We start from the raw sequence: 22,294 nt of genomic DNA on the forward strand, positions 1-22,294 counted from the left end.
AATGATGTTCAATAATGTTCATTTGAACACCCAGGGAACATTAAAGGGATTGACCGACAAATGACTGTCCTGGAACATTCAACTAACCTCCCCAGAGCATATTGGGAACATCATAACATTGGTTTTATGAAGGAAAAACTTGCTGTTATAACATCTAAAGAACATTCAAAGCAGAATCAAAAATCAAATGTTCCCAGAACGTTTTGGAGGCCAGATTTTTTCTAGGTGAGTCAGACAACCTGTGTTCAGACAAGGATCAAACATTTTTATTGCTCCTGTGTGTGACCATTGGCCTCTGTGATGCATTTCATTCCTGTATGGCTGCTGATCTCACACACACTGGTTGTTTATTAATGAAGCTGTGACTGATCCTCTGTATGAAACCATCCTCGTCCTCTATTGTTTACATCCTTCATCTCCAGCCTTCCAAAGCACCAAAAAAAAAAAAAAAAAAAAAAAAAAAGATGCTCGGAGCACAAACTGCGCTCCGCTGAGCACTGAAGCACCATCACAGCCTACAGAAGACGAGGCCAGATGAAAACAAGCTCGTCGTACGCGGCTGCAGCCAATCAGAAGGCTGGTTTCTATTCAGCATCTCAGAGGGACTGAGGCATCGAGCGGACTTGAGCTCCGGCAGCGGGGAGGAAAAACACTTCAAGACTCTGCGACGCGCAATTATGGTTTTGTAATCTTGACAAGAAGAAGGCGGAGGATTTCGACACCAGGTGATTGAATTTAACACTATTAGTTTATTATTAGAAGCTGATCGGGGCTTGTTTTGGCTCATATGAAAAATCTATATGAAAAATGAAATCGATGACAGCCTACACGTATCCAGCTGATTCCTGAAGGTGCTTTTTGTTTTGTTTTCATGTCTCTGCATGCTTGTTTTACACTGACATTGAAATATAACGCGCCTCTTAACCTGCAAATGCGTGTGGCTGCATGCTTTGCCCATGCTCGAGTGAAGAAAAGGTGTTTTTGTCATACCTATATTGCCATGTTTTGCCATGCATTGCATTGGCAGACATGCATTTGGGGCTGACACTAATAACAAACGCATCACGTGGACTGTGTGAATCTGGCGTTTGCGCGTTTATGTAACATGTTTCGCTCAGACGCTCTGCTCAAACCAGCAGCTGCACCCATGTCCCGAAACATAAACATGGGCTTTTTCTCCTCTGTTTATCTTTTGAACGTGGGCTCGATGAGAGCCAGAGTGGACGGTTCTTCATTGAGCACCGTTATTGGTCACGAAGAATGATTGACAATTCATTTGGCCTGTGGCTGCAGCCTTTATGCCAAGCTGCTGGGTTACATGTAGGTAGTTACATAATTATGCATGAGAGAAAAAAAAAAAGATTTATGCCCTCTTTTATTAGCTTCCACATTCTCTGTGAATTAAGCTCTTAATATGAGGCAATTTAACAGGATATGATGTAATCACATTAGTGTGTTGCATTGATTGCTTGATAGCAAATTATTAATGTTTAAAGCTGCAACAATTAGATAACAAATCGATTAGTTGTCAACTATTAAATTAATTGACAATCATTTTAATAATTAGAGTCATTTTTTAAGAAAAATGTCAAAAATTCTCTTATTTCAGCTTCTCAAATGTAAATATTTTCTGGTTTCTTTACTCCTCTCTGACAGTAAACTGAATATCTTTGGGTTATGGACAACACGAGACATTTGAGGATATTACCTTGGGCTTTGGGAAACAGTGTTTATCTTTTCAATTCAATTTCAATTTATGGCCCAAACAACTAATCAATTAATCAAGAAAACGGTTGACAGATTAATTGATAATGAAAAGAATTGTTAGGTGTAGCTCTGATAATGTTCAAATGTGGGATTAGATTCAGTTTGGACCTGGATATACCAGTAGAAAAGTTATTAATGCATTGTACGGTTTATTCAAATCTAAGGAAGGTCATATGTCTATTTCTTCTATATGAATGGTTTCATGTGTTCCTCTCTCCATAGGTTGAATTAGGTATGCATGAGAAGAAGACACAGTCACTGAGTTTGTCCCAGATTTCACTGTTCTAGGTTTCATTGCACCGGTCCAAGAGCCTCTGGGTTCTGTCACAAACAATTAACCTCAGAGTGTAAATTACCCTATTTTGTTTGTGATGACTCAAATTCAGGTCAGGTTTACAAAATGCAGGAAATGCTTTTGGGTAAAATGAAGTGTTGTTGTGCAACTGCATTGTTTGTGGAGTATTATTTATTCGCTTTGACCTGTAGTAGCTATTGTGTTTCTTTTTCATTTTTTAACATTTCCCAGCTAACACATGACATTCCCATTGTTTCGTGTGCATCAAAATAAAACAAGGTGCAGGACCCAAAAATGCAGACTGCAAAGCAAAGCCAGATCTTTAATAAAGAAAACAAAGGAACAAAAGCTTAGAAAAGTGCAGGAGGGTCAAAACCTGTGTCCAATGAAACAAAAGAATCCACAAAAAGGCAAAACACAAAAAGCAATCCAGGAAAAAGAGTACAAGGTCCAACACAAGAAGGCATACTATGAGATGGGAGGTTAACTCACAAAGGGCTAAAACGAACTGACAAAGAAACAGAGAAACACTGGGACTAAATCGACAAAGAACTAATCAAACACAGGTGGACAGACAGGTGAAACCAATGGGAATCAAAAAGAGCGGGAAAAAGGGACAAAGACAGGAAGTAAAGATAAGACAAGAGGGAGGACTAGGTCTACAAAATAAAACAGGAAATAACTAAGAAAAACCCCAAACCATAACACCCATAATATTCCCAGAACATCCATGCAGGTTTCTATTTGGTAATGTTGAGCAAATATTTTCAGATGTTTTTGTGCAAGGTAACATTCCTAAAATATTCTAATAACCACAGGAAATAATGTTTTTGGGGGGTAATTTTTGTCATGTTCCCTTGTGGTTCCCTCTGTTGATAGCCTTTTTAGGTGATGCTCCAACATTTTAAGAATATTGTGCAAATGTACAAAATGTTTTTACATTAATTTTACAGTAGAACAACTCGCTGCTGTAATAAGCAAGAAACGTTAAGGGGAACATTCAACGAACCTTAACAGAACATTGTGGGAACATGCCCACAACATTACTTTTACAATGGAAAAACTCTGCATCTAGTATCCAGGTTATGTTGTAGGAAAACGTTCAAGTTCCTGAACATTAAAGCAACTTTCCCAGAATGTTCTGCAAACATAACTCTAATATTAGTTTTACATAAGGCAAACTTATGATCATAACTTAGATGGAACGTCAAGGTGAACAAGTAACCTCCCAAGGACATTCAACCAATCATCTCAGCATATTCTGGAAACGTAATAATAATGTTGTGAAGCAGGAAAAACACCTTGGGAATGTTAAGATGTTTAAGTAAGCCTCCTGTGGTATTTAACAACCCCTCCCATAATGTTATGGGAAAGTAACAATAAAGTTTGTTTTATGTGAAAAAGTTGCCATTTTAATATCTGGGGAATGTTATGCGGGAACATTCAATCAGCGCTCCAGAACCAAAAACAAATGTCATTAGAACATTTTGGGAACCAAATTTTGCTATCTTGGGCTGTGGCTGCTGGATAAGAAGACATTAAATGGCATTTCCATGACATTACAAAGACTTAAAATCACAAGTTATTTTAATTAATTAAGTGAGACATTATGCAACACAGCCTGGCTTCTAAAAACCTTTAGCATGACTCTCCTCAGAGCTAATTTGCTGTTGGCTCCACAGGCCTCTCTCCATCTGAGCCATGTCAGGGACACTTCTGCTGTCTCTGGCATCACGCACTCCTCACAAATGTGGGGTTGTGTAAGGACCCCCGGGCTTTCTTTACACTGCCTTATACCTCTATTTGGCTTGCTACTGCTGCCAACAATAACCGCTGTAGCTAGTTTCAAACATCTTGTTTTTCTGCTGCACAATGCCTGCCAAGATGTTTGACTCACAGAGCAGTTAAAGGGTTTGGGGAGACGAGGACTGACAGAGACGGCGTGCTGGTGACCTCAGACCCAGCCTGCAGCACGCTGATGTCATGCCCTGCGAGAGTGAGGGTGGGGGACTGTGGCCAAACTGGGAACTGGTTAAGAGGTTGTATTTAGTGATGTCAGGTGGTACAATCCTGAGACTCTGTTGTTCATGGATAGGGCTTCAATACTTTTGTTATTACTGACCAAAACCAACAGCGCGTTTGTCCTAAAGGGCTGTGTAACATATCAATATATCGATATTGTGATATGACACTAGATAACGTCATAGACTTTTGATAGCATAAGAATACTAAGATATTATCTATAAGCAATATTGCCCAGCCTGAGTTTGCCCATTTCTTACTGTTTTCTGACTTTGCCGTGTTGTCTGTGACACTCAGCCACAAGCTAGTTGGTTTATTTGGAAGAACGGGTCACAAATATATTGTTTCAGTTTTTTAAAAAGTGTTAAGTAACTTCCTAAAACAGCTGGGCAGTGTAGTTGTTAGTATACATTTCTCAAACATGAGTTAAGAAGGCATTTGTTGGGTACTATTTTCAGCGTGTAGTAAATACAGCCTATGTGCACCAGAAAGTATACACCAGTTATATGTTTTTGCCTTTATTAGATTACACACTAACACACAGAGAGAGGGGAGAATCTGTGCAGTTGAACCAGGGGTGTTACATAGTACACATCTTAAAGGCCCAGTGTGTAAGATTTACAGGGATTTATTGCCAGAATATGGCAGGAATGGAATATAATATTCTTAAGTATGCTTTCTAGTACTGCCATATTGCATCGCAATGTTCCTACAGTAGCCCAGAACAGATAAACTGTACCCTAAACCATCCGACGCACTCATCCTTTAAACAACCATGAACCCCACTTGGACTGTGTACGTGGGATTAATTTAAAAAACCACAATACCCGTGCTCATTTTAATGGCAGAACATGTCATTCTGCGCAACAGTCTGCTTTATTAGGTTGACAATGGTAATCTAATTATCGCTAAACTGCAGATTATTTTATCAATCAATTGTTTTGCCTGTAAAACATCAGAAAACTGTTTTAAAAAAGCCTAAGATCACCTGATTTCTTGTTTTTTTGCTGAGCAGCAGAGGCATTCAACCTTTTTCACAGCGGCCATATTGATATGAAATTGTAGGGTGAACACAGATGTTACCAATCATACTAATTAAGGTCTCACTCCATTTAGCGTAGCAGAGCCTTTACAGCGAGCCAACATGCACAATAGCAGCACTCTTACTCTGTTTGACCTGAATGGAACAGAGCTATAATTATTATCATTAATAACACCTGTTTACCTACCAGTTCATGTCAGAAATGGCTGCTGGGAAATATTTGCCATCATCTATGATCAAAATAGTTTTCTGTCGATTAACTAGTAGATTAATTGACAAATCGTTGGAGCCCTGTGGTTCACTGATGTCCTTTTATAATTGTTAGGTAATGATAGAGGTTTACCACCCAGAGGTGCAGTTACTAGTAGCAGAGACACATGGCAGACATGATGTACTATAGATGGAGGTCAGACCGGTGTAGCCATGATGTTTTTAATGTTTTGATAGAGCGACGCTGTCACATTCCACAGCGGCAGAATGGAAAGGACACTGATCGAGATAGAAAGCAGATGGGATCGCTGCATGCCCACTCACCACGATGGCACGATGAAGGAGTAGGCTACTGTTAAACACTCTCCTCTCTCTCCCTCTCTCTCTCTCACATACACACACGCACACACACACTGACAACAGTGTCGTCATTTTGTGAGTTAAACACCATCCCACAAACAAACAGTTAAACACAGATTTGTTGTTTTTTGGTATTTCGGCCTGCATGTTGTTTGCTGGCTGAGCTCCTCCCTGGAGAATGAATAGAATGTTCCAGGCATGGCTGTGTATTGTTGCTATGAATAGATGCAGTTCAAAATGGGTCAATTTATAGTTAAAGCACTCATCTGTGCAGTGTATTGCCAGAAGGCGAGTGTATGTAAGCATGCTGTCATCCAGTCGCAGATTTGTCTCTGGAGATCTGCCCTTAACCAAATGGTGTCTCGTTTGTATGTGGCAAAGTGGGGCATGAAAAAAGGCACAGGACAAAACTGCTCTGAAATTTTGGTTGTATTTGCCAGTTTTTTTGTGTGTATGGTTGAGCTTTACTTACCAAATGGTCTCTACTCCATATAGTCTACACAGTTTATAATCCTAAGATTAAAAAGCTGTCAGAGCACCACATTTCCTTTCATCTGTTTTCTCGTTTAGGCCACTGAGCCGCAGTGTTAATGACCTCCTTCTCTCTCATGTATTGAACATGATGTGGTTTGAGGAGGCTTGTTGTACTGAGGACTTGAGGCACTTGAAACTACTGACTATAAATTGGAGGAGGAGACTGAACAGACTCCTTTGTCTCACAGATTTTACTGTTGTCAGTGAAGCACAAAGGAAAACACACAGCAAGCAGCTAATCTTTTTTGAAAGGATGTGGAAGCCCACTGAAAGTAAACTTAATAATGATAGAACCTCATTGTGGGCATCACAGGAAGCTGCTGCTAAAAACTGGGCGTGAAAACATCAAAGCCAACCTCACATGAAAATACAAGGTAGATTTTACTGGTGTGTGTCCATGTAAAGTAGGTTTTTAATTAAAATAACATATGTTTTCCTTCTTTTGCATTACAGTATAATTCCACTGATTACAAATGAGCAAATCCCCCATAAAAACTTATGATAGCAGTTGAACTTCTTCATTAAAAGCACCAACACATACGATGATCTAAAGAGAGTGTTGTGATTAAAGCTCAAATACTTCATATATCAGTTAAATGTGACCTGGGAAGCCGACTGGACTGTTGGTCATACAAAACACATGCATTTAAGATGTCACCTCGTGGACGTTTTCAGCTATTTTCTGAAATTCTATTGATTAAGTGATTAATACAAATCAACAGATTTGTCAGTATTTAAAGTAAACCTAAGACAAAACATTTTGATGTCTCATTTTCCAAGTAGGGTTATGCAATGGCACTGATCTTTTAATTTGATTCAGTTTATCAATTATATCAGTTTAGATTTCATTTGATTTGATTCTTGAAATAAATTACATCAGATAAACAGTAATGTACTGATATGAAAGCATTTTTTTTTTTTAGAATAAATGCTTTAAACTGCAAAGTAGAGTATTGGATAAATTGTAAATATGATCCTCTGAAATAAAATTATGGACCAAAACAGGAAAAAAAGGAAAATTAAACTAAACTAAAACTAAACTATTTATCAGAAGAGTGAACTCATGTCACATGACTTGAACTTGAGTCAGACTTTTGTCGCAAATTTGATGCCTTTAGACTCCACTTAACAAAATCTTAAAAGAGTTGCAACTCAAGTTGGACCTCAACACTAATGACTCATGACTTCACTTGGACTCTCTCACACACATCAATTAATTTCCCTTTATTTCCTGAATCAATCATTCTCAGCAAGTTGACGCTTAATTCCCCAGATCCACCTTATTTGAACCAAAGTGACAGCATCCAACCAGGCTGCCAAAAAGAATCATGAAGAACTAATGCTACATTACTGAGCTCCAGTTTAAAAAAAATGACACCAAAGATCATTTAGTTTGTTTACAAAAACCACGCAGCAGTCAACAAAATACAAATTGCTGTATGCAAAAGGTATAGGTTGTAAATTAACCAAATATCAAACGTTAGATTAACAACTAAGTAACTTAGTAAATCAATGAAGCTGGAAACTCACTGTTACATTAAAACTTGTTGACTTGCAATTTATAACCACAGTATAACCCATAGCCACAGTGCAAATGTGCAGATATTCAGATACAAAGATCGAATATTGGATCAAAAATTGATATTGGATGATTAAAATCTTGCAGTCTGATTCTCAAGTATGACATGGTTAATAGGTTTAACAGGTTTATAAATACCTTATGAGGCAAAAAATACACAGTTTGACCTGTGTGATCAATATACCGTACTTTTAATATTTATTTCATTAATATAGTTAAGAAATAATAGGTTGAGGCTTCAACAACCTCAGTAACTCTATGTGGATTGTCTTGGTCTGCGTCCCCGATGACATATGACTACAAACCTCTGCCATGAATAGTGGTACTCTGCGATGTCACCATGTGTGTGTATGTGTGAAGAAATAGGCATGGGCTGGACAGAGAAGCTACTAGCACAGGACAATGGGTTCCCAGTGTCTGCTGCTCTGAATGCCATTATTCATACACATTAATAATCTCTTCTTTTTTTTCCAATAAGAATTGACATCCTGATTATAATGGCTTTATGCATCAGTGTCAATCTTGGGACTTTTGTACCAATTTAAGTGTCGACTGTACTTAGGAAGGTCACAATTGTAGTTGTTGGCCACTGGACAGAGGAAACAAAACCCTTTACGCTGCACATGCTGTCACTTCGGGGTGAGTGAAAGCACGCTACTAGCAACTTGAGGGACTTGCTTGAAACTTTGCTAGCTGGAGCAGCAGACAGTTTGCTGCACGGGACACAGCATCTCTCTGGGGTTTGCATCTTCTTGTTCGTATCTGTATAACCTGTAAGTGCAACTACTGGCTAATTGTTTTAGAGACTTTGCTGGGGTGTTCTTTGCCATGGCAACACACGTCCTTTAAGGATGCTGAGCTAAGTATGGGAACAGCTGAAAGGTGAGCAGAGCACCATCACTTGCTACAAACACAGCTCAGGGTCACATTATCTTAACAGGAAAAGCACAAGGGCTTTTCTTTGCTTTGTATGGCAGTAATTTGATTTTACTGCATCTTACTTGAGGAATAATGATCAAGGTAAGCACTTCAGATGTGTTCAAGTGTCAGGCTGAGTTGAAAAAGGTTTCTGCTTTGTACAAAGAGATGCAAATCAGGATGATGATGTGTGTAGAGGGAAATCCCTGAACTGCTCAGCAAATCCAACCTTTAAAGATTAGACGTGTCAAACCAGATAATAACTAACATACAGATCTTAATCTGGAAAGGATTTGGTGTTAATGCTGATGAACAAGATTTTGATGTTGTTCCTTTTGCAACTGTGGTTCTTATTCTTTTTTTTTAAATTCAATTTTACAACTGTATTTTTATTTTAAAAAAAGTTAATAACACATACATAAAATATTTTTCAACAAATATGCATATGTACAGAAAGAGGTATTTAAAAGTTGCAGCTAATGTGATCCGTAGCTCAGTGCTTCATCATTTCCTCAAGTGTATATTCATGAATACTCTTCCACATAAACAAGGTTAACATATCTATGTACATCAGTATTCATCTGCATAACATCATGCAAATCTATGAGTACTTCTCCAATATGTCAGCAGTTTTGTGTTCAACTTTCTCACATTAGAAATGTAACTATATAACCTACAACAAAAGCAAGGGAGTATATATTTCTACGGTTTACATCAGGAAGATGAAAGGAGCATAGAAGGCATAGAAAGTTGGCTTGTGTTGGGGTTATAAATTCAATCCAGTTATTCCAAGTTTGATAGAATTTGTCTCTTTGAATCCTCACAGAATAGGTCAGTTTCCCCATTTTCAATATTTCCAAAATTATACCATACCAGTTTTAGAATTTTATTAGGAGGACCAATCTTTGACAGTAGGTGGTACTGTATTTAGACAATTACTAGTAATTGATTTCTCCCCACCTTCAAAAGGGCCTGCAGCAGCTTTGTGTCCTTCCTCTGTGGTCCAAATAAAGAGTCTCCAAGTTCAGGGGTATATGAGTCTTAAAATATCACACTTAATGTTTTATGAAAACCAATATAAACTCAGTTTGGGGCAGTCCCAGAATATATGGAACTGATTTGCCTCCATTGAGCCACATTGTCTCCAGTGCATCAAACTCAAATTCTTATATTTTTCCTAGTGTGGAGTCTTAAAATATCTGATAATATTTTATTTTTTCAACAGTGTTCTCTCCATTCCATGGAGTTAGTTGAGGACCACTGAAAGCTATACATTTTCCCCAAGCTTCCTCAGAAATCCAAATTCCTGCTTCTTTTCCCCACTTTTCTTTAATGTACAAGTTGTTTTAATTTTTACAATGAAACAGAGCATTATGATTTAGCTATCAACTCATTTGATATTGAACTGATGATTTTATAGAACTCAGATTCTATTATTGATAAGTCTGTAGGTCTTCTTCTGACAGAAATAATGTCATAGTTGGCAGCACCTAAAACGGTAATTCTGCTCTAGGCTGTCAGTTGTGGTTATTATTCACTCCATTACGAAGTTTTGCTTTAAATGCAGCTGTCTGTGTGTGTACACGTGTGTGCCAGACTGGATTAGACATTATGTCATGAATAATTACGCACGATTAAAGAGTGATTTGGACAAGAGTGGAATATTGTGCTTTTTGTAATGATGCTGCGTTCATTGCTTTAATTTTATTCTTTTGTTTATTATGCCCTCCAGTCTCTGGCACTCACATCCTCTCACAGTATTCACCTCCGTTCTCATCTTTTCCACAGCACAAAGAGAAAACAAAAGTCGGCTAATCCAAGCACTGCACCGAAGGAGCCAAATTCCTGCACAAGCATGGCAGACCAGAAGTAAGTTTTAGAGTACAGTATTCTGAGCCTTCACCTCACATTTTCTGTGTTAGTTCAAATATTCATCTGCTCTCTCAGTTCTTGATTTGTGCGTCTTTGAATTCCACAGAGATCTATTTATATCCTTCACCTCTGTGCCAGAACATGTAAGACATCTGTCCATTCACAGGCACGGTGTGTGAGCACAGAAACACGCCTCTGGAGAATCTGATCTTGCCTGCTGTAACGCAGAAGTATAACGTACAAAAAGGGACAGTCAAAAGACAAACAGGCTGTGTCTTGACCTTAAGACATGACGTACTGTTTACTTTTCTGCAGAAGAGTTTGTCCGTTGCAAGTCTTACAGAACAGTGTTGCATCAGATGTGTTTCTGCCAAAAATCCTCTTCTTCCTCTGTGGTGTACAGGCTGCGATTAAATGTCTTTTTCTCTTGGATCTGTTGATTTTGATCAACTTCATCAGCTTTTCTTGTTCATCTTGATAGGACTGATTTAATGTTTTTACCGTGATGCTTTGTGTAAAGGGGTGTGTATAAGACTGTCATTACATTGTCATAACCATGTCATGACACCTGTCATGAACATGAAAGATTTTTACTTTACGAATGTTAAGACTGTTGTCATTAAGTGTCATTCAGTAATTTTATTATTTTTTTAAATACAAAGTGCACATTGTTTGAGATGTCTTTGTTATGACATTGACTTAACATTAAGCAAGACAATATAACCTGCTAATGTCTTTGTTACAACAAGTTGACATTATCAGACTTTAGCTTAGCTTTTAGCTTACAGAGTTAGCTGATGGCCAGACAGCAGTTAGTTTACTTGTTGATAAAGTAGGCTAACTGCCTACTAATGTGCCAGGGAAAATGTCGATTGGTACTGTGCATGTGCAACTCTAGACAGAGATGACAGCAGACAGCAGTTAGCTTACTTTAGCAACAACTAAACCAGATAACCGCTGTCTGTGCATCAGCTACACTATTGTCAAACTGGCCTTATAACATTTCATGACATCATTATGACAAGTCCAAATGGTACCAGTTTAGTCCAAGTCCAAGATATTATTCATGACACACTTACATATAAGGGTCTAATGACAGCCAGTGTCAAAACCAACCAGGTATAACAGTTTATAATGTAGGCTAATGTTAAAAACATAGAGCTTAGCAGTTTCTTTATGTTTGATGAAGTCAAGTTGTAATAAAGGCTAAAGACTTAATAAAGACTGACGGATTATGCTGGCTTGATTAATATCAAGTTGTCACATCTCAAACAATGTGAACTTTGCCAAATTGACCAAATGGCTAAATTGACCCCTTTAGATAAAGTGTTAACCATTTATACTAAACCTTACAGACCTCTTGTATTCTGAATATGCAGCTGTTTGGTTCAAAAGAGTGGCTTCAGTGCATGCATTACATTTTCCATGATATTACCTCAACTGAAAACTGCCATGTATACTGCTTACATCACATGGATGATGACATGACTTGTATTTTTTCCCTCTCAGAGACAACATAGATGACTTTAAAGTCCAGACAGCCAAGCATCCTAACATGGGCTCGGCCCCTTTACGGCCGCACACTGAACAGTCTAAAGACCGGACATCCAAAAGGCTCTCAACTGAGTCTAACGGGACCAGTGACGGAGGTCAGGGGTCATCCACGCCAGTGGAGTTGACGGCATTGGAAGAGGCCTTTAGGCGCTTCGCCATCCATGGTGACACTCGTGCTACGGGCAAAGAGATGCACGGCAAGAACTGGTCCAAGCTCTGCAAGGACTGTGGCGTGATTGACGGCAAGAACATCACCCTGACTGACGTGGACATCGTCTTCAGCAAAGTCAAGTAAGAAAGGCACCAAATATGCTCCACTTAAGCCTAACTTTTGTCAGTTAATTTGGGCTGTTACTTTTCTTTGTCTATTTGTTATTTTCAGAGTCAGCTAAGATTTTGTTGCCGGCATGCCAGGACAGGACTGTGTTCTTTTACTGCATAGTAATACTTTACTGTTTCAGTAGAAGGGATGACTACAGGCTTAGTCACCCAGATCAGCATGCCCGAAAGGCTAGAACGTGGTACAGACATGGCAGCACTGTGGTTGTAAGAACACAGAAGAGGAAAAGAAAACTGTCTTGTAGTACTGAATCAATGGCATTGTCTTTAGCACAGAGTCAAATAAAACAGGCACCAAACATAGCAGGGTAAATACAGGTGTTACCAATGATGTTAATTAAGTCAGTGAGCAAACATGCACAATTCACCACATTCACACGGCGGCCATTTTCCTCAATGTCATACTGCTGTGTTTCAGTCATATTAAACTTACGAAATCTGACCAGTCGTTATCATTTCACCGCTTCAGAATTGATCGGCAACTGAAAACACAATGGACAGTGAAAATCTGGAGGGACATTGGGCCAAATTTTAAACTGAAAAAGAAACAAAACCCATATCTGATAACTTATTAACTACTGTTAGACAGCAGCTAATGTGAGCGTTCAATCATTTCCTCACTGACATTACCATGTGATAGTGTAACACGATACAACAGGAAAGGTTTAAATAGGAGGTGGTTAATGGGTTACCAGATATGTTGTTTTACCTTGAAATACATCCCCATGTGCCTCTGAATTTAAATTATCCATTGTCTTTTCAGTTGCTTCAGTTGAACCTGGAATTCAGCAGTATAACATTATTCTTTTGATAACAGCTTTTTCCCCTGAGTGTGACGTCACAGGAAAATGGCTTTCGTGTTTGACCTGAACCTGTGAAAAACATCTGCTACGCTGTCAACTGCTTCTTAATGTGTCAGCACCAATGAAACGTTAACATCAACTTACATTAGCAGAAGCATGATAGAAGAAAAACTCTTTTCAGTCAGTATTTTAGAATATGCCTTTGATTTTTATATTAGCTGTAATGAAGCTGTCTATCAGAAACAGCGGACAGAGTTAGAGAGGTCAAGATGGCTCATCCTGTGTCTCCTCAGGCCAGACTGATTCATCCTTTACTGCTTGATTTAAGTGAAGTAGAGTCTAATAATAAGCTGTGACCTCAATATTATTTCACCGAAGAAGAGACACTTTTCATCTGTGCAGCTGTGCTTACATTTACCAAGTATACTGAGTGTCTGCAAACTATTTAACACATTGACAGATGAGTGTAAATAATTATATTCCCCCTATTGTTATAGTATTGCCCATATACAGCAAGGTACATGCAGCTATATCCTAAGTGGCCAAGAATAAAGCTGGTGTAAGAAAGGATGGGGCTTTTACAATGGGGGTTTGTAAGATTTTCTTCATTCATACGCAGCTTCGAATTTCTGTATCCTGGTTGAATGTTTTGAATAAAGATTGTTCTGCTAGACAGCACCAGAATAGAAGAGTATGACTGGAAGCCGTTCATCACTGAGTCCCGCTGCAGGAGCGGAGAGGCCATGAAAAATGGCTGCTTGGGAATCTCATATTGATTTAGTGGATTTTCCGTCTTCTGCTGGTGTGTAATCATAGTTCAATCTCAGTCACTTTGTGTACACACTTATATACAGGAGATTCCAAAATGGTTTTTAGTGTTATTTTTCTGTTTGATACTGTTTATCTCTGTCTTTATAACTGAGATAAAATATTTCACAAGGCAGCTCCGGGAGAATTGAAGTCCTAAAAATATATTTCCGACTAGGACTAGGACTCGCTACTTCTATTAAAGGGGTAGTTCACCTGAAAATCAAAAATACATATTTTTTCTTATCTTAGTGCTATTTTTTTTCTTGTATTATGAGATGCCGAGTTTTGGACATAGATAAAAACATCATGTTTTGGATGTACATAAAAAAATCTTGTTAGGTGACCAGATACTCATATAGCATGTCCTTTGGCTATTTAGAGGTGGAGACTAGCTGAAATGCCCTTTGGTGACATCACAGTCACATCACTGGATGCAGGATGACAACAGATTTTGCAGCAAGTTTTTTTGTTCAATATAGTATGTACTGAGGAATGTATTGCTTCAGTTGACTACATTTACCATGAACAGAAACTGGACATCAAAAAGAAAAATGCAGAATTTTTCCTTTAACATTTACATCCAGGACTGTCACAAGCATGAGCCTCTTGTCCATGAGTAGATGCACGCTTCTTTCCACAAGCTGATATGGTTGGCTTCTGGTTTTAGGTGAACTGCCCCTTTAAAAACGTATAGTGCAACGGAAACTAAAATTACTATATCTTTTAATTTCTCATTTCTTGCATGTCAAGTTGTAAGATGCACAGGGGGTATTTTAAATTTCGTGTTCACCTCTGAAATCTATTTTCAAATTCACAAAACGCATCACGGGAGATAAACAGGAAGACTGCGGCAAGGTTCAGTCTTCAACTACAGCCTGTTGAAGGCCTATATGTAAATGGCTTCAGATGCTAGAAACTGACTTACAGATTTGACCAGGTTTATTTATGCATGTTTATAATTGTTAGCTACATCGTACATAATAGCATTTCTACATACCAAAAGGATGCCAAATGGAATATGCAGACTCCAGCATAAAAACAAGTACTTCTAGTATACATGCAATTATTTATGCTACTTAATACTGATTTTACGATGAAGGTACCGTTAAGGATCATGCAGGTTTTAAAAGCTCTAGATATGTAAACATTCAAATGCTCCTTCATTAGTTCAGGTATCACTATGTACAGTAAAGCAAAAGAAGTCTTGTTTTTTCGGGACTTTGAGTCACCCACAGAAACACCTTCACAGTTGGCATGGCAATGGGTGTTCATGTTTACTGCTGTGAGCATTTTCCTTGGCAAGACTAGAGTGGGAACTTAAAGCTGACTGTGGGATTTGAGCCTGTTTACATCACACTCCATTGGTGAGCAGTATTTTGAAATGTGCAAACAATATGGTGTAGCAACTTTTTAAGGCAAAAAGAAATCCCTGTCATAGAGGCTTGTCATAGTGAATCCGTCCCATCTTGCATACTTCAGGTCCTTGTATGTGTGTGTCTGGGATGCAGATTCTCAGGCTCTTGCAGTCTGAGCCGTGCAGGTTCTAATCAGGGAGGATCATACAGTAGAATCAGTATAAAGCCCGTGGTGTTCGTACACTTCAGAGGCAGCCACAGGATAAAACGAGGTACAGACTGGGGGGAGGGGGCTCATTTTCATGTAGTTTCTGACTCCAGGCATGACTGAGCCAGGGAGAGCTGCCATGCCAGAGATGCAGATCTGCACTCTCCCTTTAATCAGTGTCAAAGCCCTTTGCTTGCACACGAAAAATTAAACATCTTAATGAGCGCTGGCTAATCACTGTATGGCTGAATGAATCCTTATTTATTGTGGGTATGGAGTCTGCTGCGCCACATTGAGTCTCTGCTGTGCTGTCTGCCTGCTTGGAGCCAAAACACCACAGCATAAACTATGGAGGAAGAAATCTGGTGGGGGCTAATTAATTACTAGCATGGTCTTATGATGGATTCAGTTTCCAGGCTTTGGTTGTATTTCCTCATCACTGAACATGATCATAAGCATAGATGGGCAGAATTTTGATATTTAAAATATGTTTTTAATTACTTCTGAGAATTATGTCATTTGCATTTTGCAATATGTAATTTCTAACAAATACTTTAAGAGCTTGTATTTGTGTATTTGAAATACCTATAACACATTATTGAATATGTAACTTTATTCTCAAATAAGAAACATTTTTAATCCCCATCTTTAAACTGCAGGAAAAAAATCATGTGTGTTCCTTGTGAATAGAAGTAGCTTGAAGAAAGACGCTGCTGTGGTTTTTTATGCAAATTTCCCCTCAGATAAAGCTTTAATTAAAATGCGATCAGATATTCCTGCTAAGGCAAGTTTCCTGACTGACACTAAAGTACAATGGAAGTAAAGTGCAATTAGCAAACAGCACGTGCTCTTAGAACTGGCAAATATACATCAGAACGGCACATACACATACTTCACCAAAACGTCAGGTTGTATTCCCTTTTGGGGGTCTAGAAAACCTGGGAAATCATAAACAACAATGAAATGTTATCTCTTTTTGAATTAGAATTTTGAAAGGTTTATAAGAATTTGTGTCAAAGAAATTGTTTTATTTTATAGACATGTCTAATGATTATTCTGTGACCTTGCCTGAACCCAAGCACCTGTGATATCTTAAGATAAGATAATTACGGTTGATCAGTCACTTGTCATGCTCTTTCAGTCCTCCCCCATGCATGTGGATCAATGAGATAACACAGTGGCCACGCATGGCCAATATTGAAATACCAGGTACCATTTGACTTAAATGTCTGTAAATAACAAAACCTCTTAACAGATAACTGCTGATCTCCAGCAGCTTCACACTCAAGCTGACATTAGCTCTCCATTAGTAGTAGTAATTAGCGTTCTCTGGAGGCTCAAACATTTTTACTGCTCTCTTTTTGGGCTCCTTTCATTTCCAGGAAGGAGGGGAACCAGAGATTGTGATCTGTTTGTACATTAATTTGTTTTATTACCTGCTACACTGGAGCTTTTCTGCATTTCTCTCCCATTAAATGAAAGTGCGAGTTTTCTCCCAAAAGGGGACGTGGCCTTGCTTACTTGGGTTTGTTATAGGCACCAGAACTACTTGGTCAGGTTTGGGTTAAAATAAATATGTTAAGTTTCATAAGTAACGTCACTTCTGAAACATAAGTTCCTGTCATAATTACTGTGAGGTTGTTATCTAACAATAAATGTGAAGCTGCTTGCACAGATGACTTACATGTGGGGTGACATGAATTTAGTCTCCCACCTCCAAGTTATGCTGATTGGCCACTTCAAAAGTGGGTTAAGGGGTAAGGAGGCTACCTAGAATGTGATATCAACCTATATAGAATATATTTTTGTATTTTCAAATGACAAATTATTGCATTTAATAGGATGCATTTCCATACTGGTCTTTTATTTAATTACATTTGATGAGCACATATTTGTAATTTACAATGATATACTTTTAAATAGGAGCATTTTGCATGAAACAGCCAACGACTGTGTCAGATCCATCTGTATCATGTACTGCAGATGGTTAAACTCTGTAAATAAACAGCAGGTCAGCTTCAGCCTACCACAGGATCCCAAATGAAAATAAAGTTTCACTTGCACTCTAACCTTTGCCCTTTTAAACCCTGATTTCAGCCTTCTCCGATTCTGATCTGCTGTTTATTTACACAGCTTAATCATTTGTATACTCTGGAGAATTTATTAGCTCAGTAGAGGACACACAGTTATCTTCCTTGGACAGACGCAGCAGCTGGAAATCCAGTTTCACTCCTGACAATAGACAGCATGGAACAGACGCAGAGGAATGGAGCTCTCAAATGTTCAACACTGATGGATCACCCAAACAAAAAAAACGGGTCACTGCATGAGTCAAATTAATAATAAACCCAAACATCCCTGTTTACTGTAGCTTGTTGCTATGACAGCAGGTTGCCCAGGGAGACTTCAGGCTTTATAGGTTGTTGTTTGGGCGATTTATCACCACGGCAATGGCTGTTTGTGTTTGTGTTACTATGCACTTTTAACATGGAAGTGAAACGGGCACATGGCCAGTTAAACAACTGGTGGAGCGCTCTCAGAAGGAGGGTGATTGATGATGATGATCTGTGGTATGGGACTGTCAGTGGTTACAACAGTTTGATCGTTTATATGAGGACACAGAGACTCAGCAGGTTGAAATGTCTCAAACATCAGGGTTCTGGGACCTGACTAATGGAGCTGAACACAGTATGATACATGATATGAAGAGACAGCCACATATATAAAGCCTACAGGTGTGTGCAAGTCTGCGGTGTTGCTCCGACAACAGTTAAGTGTCGAGACACACTGCGAGACGAGATCCAGTGAACGTTTTCTCATTGTTTATCTCAGCAGGATACCATCTCCGTGCTGTGTCTTACATCTGCCATGTTGAAGTGATCACACATGGCTCTGTGTACACTACTGTCTGCTCTCATTTTTAAGCTTTCAAACTCCACTGAGAAGCTGTAGAAAAGCTGATGAGGCAAACCTAAATAGAGTGTCAGTGTCTTTGGAGACAAGTTTTTGGGGAGTTTTATGCGCTATACTGTGACAAGTGTTAATCCCACACTTAAGCTCCTTTTCCACCTACATTTCAGGAAGAAATCCAGTCGTAACATCACATATGATGAGTTCAAGACTGCACTTGGAGAGCTGGCCAGGAAGAAATACAAAGACAAGACTGGAGAGGACGCCGAGGCCGAGGTCTTCAAGCTGATTGAGGGGAAGGCGCCTATCATTTCAGGAGTCACGGTAAGACTCAAAGCGTGAATAAACGCAGATGTTTCACGTTTTGTATTGTGAAACATCATTTCCAAGACAAATGTGGTATTGCCATGCTTCTTTTCCATAAAAAACATAGTTTCAAAACACAAATAACAATAATAATAGTAATCATCATCATCATTTTTATTATTATTATCATAAATATATGACACATTCTTGAGAATTGGGACAAAACTATATTTTGAGCCATTCTTTTTACCCAGGAACTGAGACAGAGGGTCTTAGGGTATAGCTAAACATTTTTATGCCTGATTTATTGATATATTTTTGCAAAAAAAGAGTTGACAAAAATCTGTGACACATAGTTTCAATGTTGTACCTTTTTTGCAGTGATAAGACCACATGCCAGGAGGCGTTGTTGTGCCTGTTTTAGTTTCTGTGCATATTTAGATATCCCCAGAATAATTAAAACTGGGTCTAGGTCTCTCAGAACATTGAATATCTTTGACAAAAAAGCAAAGATAACAATCCAGTAATCTTGTATCTTGTGACTAAGAGCCTAGCAGTGAAGTAAATGTTCTTCTTTGAGTTGTATTTTTCACAGAAGGCGACCTCTGTAAATATTTAATGCAAGTTTTCTAAATTTGTAGTTAATGAGTGCAATCTGTGTATGATTTAAAAGCATATTACAGTAGCATGTGATTATTGAGTTTGGTGGTTTAGGTAATATTTCACACCTATTATGTATCACACTTATTCTGTGATCTCATCCTACAAACCCTTTTATTCGTTCATCAAACTTATCTGGCCTCACATTCTCAAACTGGGGAAGATGTACTTTTACATCATTTCTGAGTTAGCTAAATTAACTAAATTTTCAATCTACTTCTAGTTTTTTAACACAAAAAATGTTTTTCTCGCAGAGAGCTGTGGCCTCCCCGACAGTGAGCCGTCTCACGGACACCACCAAGTTTACAGGGTCACACAAGGAGCGTTTTGACCCAACCACTGGCCGTGGGAAGGGTAAGGCAGGACGAGAAGACATAGTTGACACTTCCGGATACGTCTCGGGATACAAACACCGAGGGACATACGAAAAGAAAGTGAATAAACCCACTGCGGCCAAACCCATGTGAGGGTGAGGATGAGGAAACAAACATTTGATCAACTACTAGGATAATTTTCTATTAAAAGAGTACTCAAAGAAAGCACAAACAAATAGGATTTCATATATTTTCCCACCCATCTATGTTGTGTGTGTCTGTATGTATGTGGGAGTGAGAGAGATGGTTTTGAGTTCCTATCTCCGTGAAGTGTGAGAACTGGAAAACTGTTTACATCTATTTTTACAAAGTCATCACCAGCTGGTACATTCCTGCCTGATTGCAAGTTACAGCCAAACACTGAAGAGAACAAACGAGAGATACTGCTACGCTATGAATATTGAAGCTTTGTTGTTATGATAGGGCCTTATTATATTTATTAAGCACAATTGAACAACATGCCAAGAAAAACAAAAGCGGGACAACAGTTTGATGAATAAACAACATTGCACTTTTTAATGCAACTTTTTCTATTCCAACATTTAGTTGAACAGATGCATTTTTAATTTGTTTTGCAGAACTTCAGTGATAATTGGCACACATTTTTGACATATTGTATTACTATCGATGTTTATTTCTTTTGAAAATTTTAATTGTTAATTTCATCTTCAATGTTAATTGTTTGTCTTCCACCCCACTTGTTAAGTCTTTCAAAAAAAAACTGCTGTTCATTTCTTTTATTTTATAAGCTCACACTATCATTTAAATAATTTGCCTTCAGCTCTAACCAAGAAAAATATGTTAAAGGTTTTGTCAACTTGTTTTTCACAAAAAAATTACAATTTAGTTCACAGTAAGACTGAATATGTTTGACTGAACAGCCATATCTTTTTTGCATTTGTGACTAATGTAAAACATGAAAACTAAACTCCTACCATGCAAACCTTTTAAACAGGCCTTCTTATAACTCTTACTTAGACTGGATTGCACCAACAAAGATTAATCTAATCTAAATCAATATTAAATAGAGTTTAATCAATATTGAGATGCTTGCTCACCCAAATTAAAATAAAAGAAAGTGCTGTGCAGACCTAGTTAATATAAACAAGGGTATGCACTCATTGCATTATTTGCTAGTTAGCTGTAAAATTAACAAAATATCACTTTGTTTGCTAGCTAAAAAGTTTTTAAAATGTTTTTGTTACCAAGCAAAAAGTAAAAATAATGTCACTTTGCTAGCAAGCTAAAAAAGTTGTAATAAAAGACAAAAAAAGGGAAACTTGTTGTCCGAATTATTAACTGGAGTGAAAAAAAAGAAGAGATAGATCATAAAGCTCATTTGAGTTGAGTTAATTTGTTAACTTTCTTCGATAATCCTGATTATTTTGCTCAATCCATCTCAAACATGGGCCAAATCTATTTTAAAAGTTAAATCTCTATAAGTTTAAAGTTAATAGTGGATCACATTCTCAACTGGAGTCTAAAGTTTTGGTCAACAGTTAAACCATGATTTAATATGGTTAAAACTGGAATCCTTTTTGGTGCAACCCAGCTTTAAACAAAAAAAAAAAAAAAAACAACAAAAAAACAAAACAGGAATTCCCCATTTTCACTGTTGTTATTCAGACCCTACTATATCTACCTACAAACCATTTTGCTAACATGCTTCTTGAATTTGAAATTGGTGAATTCAGCTGAAAAAAGAAGCTCTAACCACAGCCAATGAGCTCAGTTGTACAAGATTGTATTTTTAACATTTTACTTATTATAATATTTCCTCATCAGATTTCTATACAGTAGTTCTAATATATTTGTGGTAAGATTGTGTATATTCTAAAAGGTTATGGCCACATGGCTTAATTTATGACACTGGCTTCATTATGTTGTTGTTTTTTTCTGTATTGCTGTACTTTGTGCATGTTCTGTATATTGCATTTGATTCAGAAGCATTATAGATGACAGTAGGAGTTTGTCATATCTTATCTGAACTGCTGTGCCTGCTGTGAGGACAAACTACTGGACAGACTTAAATATTTTCTTGGTAAAAAAAAATATTAAGTGATGAAATTGTTGGATCATGATAAAATTGTGTTCTGCTTGAAAGCAATATGTATCAACTTGTACATGTACAAAGTCAGCTGCGCTCCTATTCTATTATATTTGTCTGTTGGTAAAGATTTGGAGTACCTTTTATGTGTGGTACTGTCATCCAAGGCACAAATTTAACTGAAAACAAAAGCAGGGTTTTACTGTTGTATGCTTACATACTGTATGAGATAAAGGGAAACAAGTAAATATACTTTTGTAGAATATTTTTCCAACATAGTGACAGTGTTTGTCTCACACATGTCACACATTACCTGTAGCCTCAGCTGA

At 37.9% G+C, this 22,294-nt stretch overlaps 1 protein-coding gene across 2 annotated transcripts; it reads left to right on the forward strand.

Annotated features, from left to right (window-relative positions):
- Positions 1-567: 567 nt before the first annotated feature.
- On the forward strand, positions 568-20,957 carry tppp (tubulin polymerization promoting protein). Of its 2 annotated transcripts, none has more exons than XM_084726575.1 (5): positions 568-725; positions 10,516-10,596; positions 12,109-12,444; positions 18,749-18,902; positions 19,799-20,957. In XM_084726575.1, exons 2-5 carry the CDS (start codon positions 10,583-10,585, stop codon positions 20,009-20,011), a joined length of 717 nt encoding a protein of 238 aa, XP_084582701.1. In that variant the 5' UTR covers positions 568-725; positions 10,516-10,582; the 3' UTR covers positions 20,012-20,957. The 2 variants fall into 2 exon arrangements, with proteins under 2 accessions (XP_084582701.1, XP_084582702.1); XM_084726576.1 differs by lacking the exon at positions 568-725 and adding an exon at positions 729-851.
- The last annotated feature ends 1,337 nt before the right edge of the window (positions 20,958-22,294 follow it).

This window comes from Lutjanus erythropterus, chromosome 9 (assembly GCF_056507025.1).
Source record: "Lutjanus erythropterus isolate fLutEry1 chromosome 9, fLutEry1.hap2, whole genome shotgun sequence".
Taxonomy (NCBI): Eukaryota; Metazoa; Chordata; class Actinopteri; order Lutjaniformes; family Lutjanidae; genus Lutjanus; species Lutjanus erythropterus.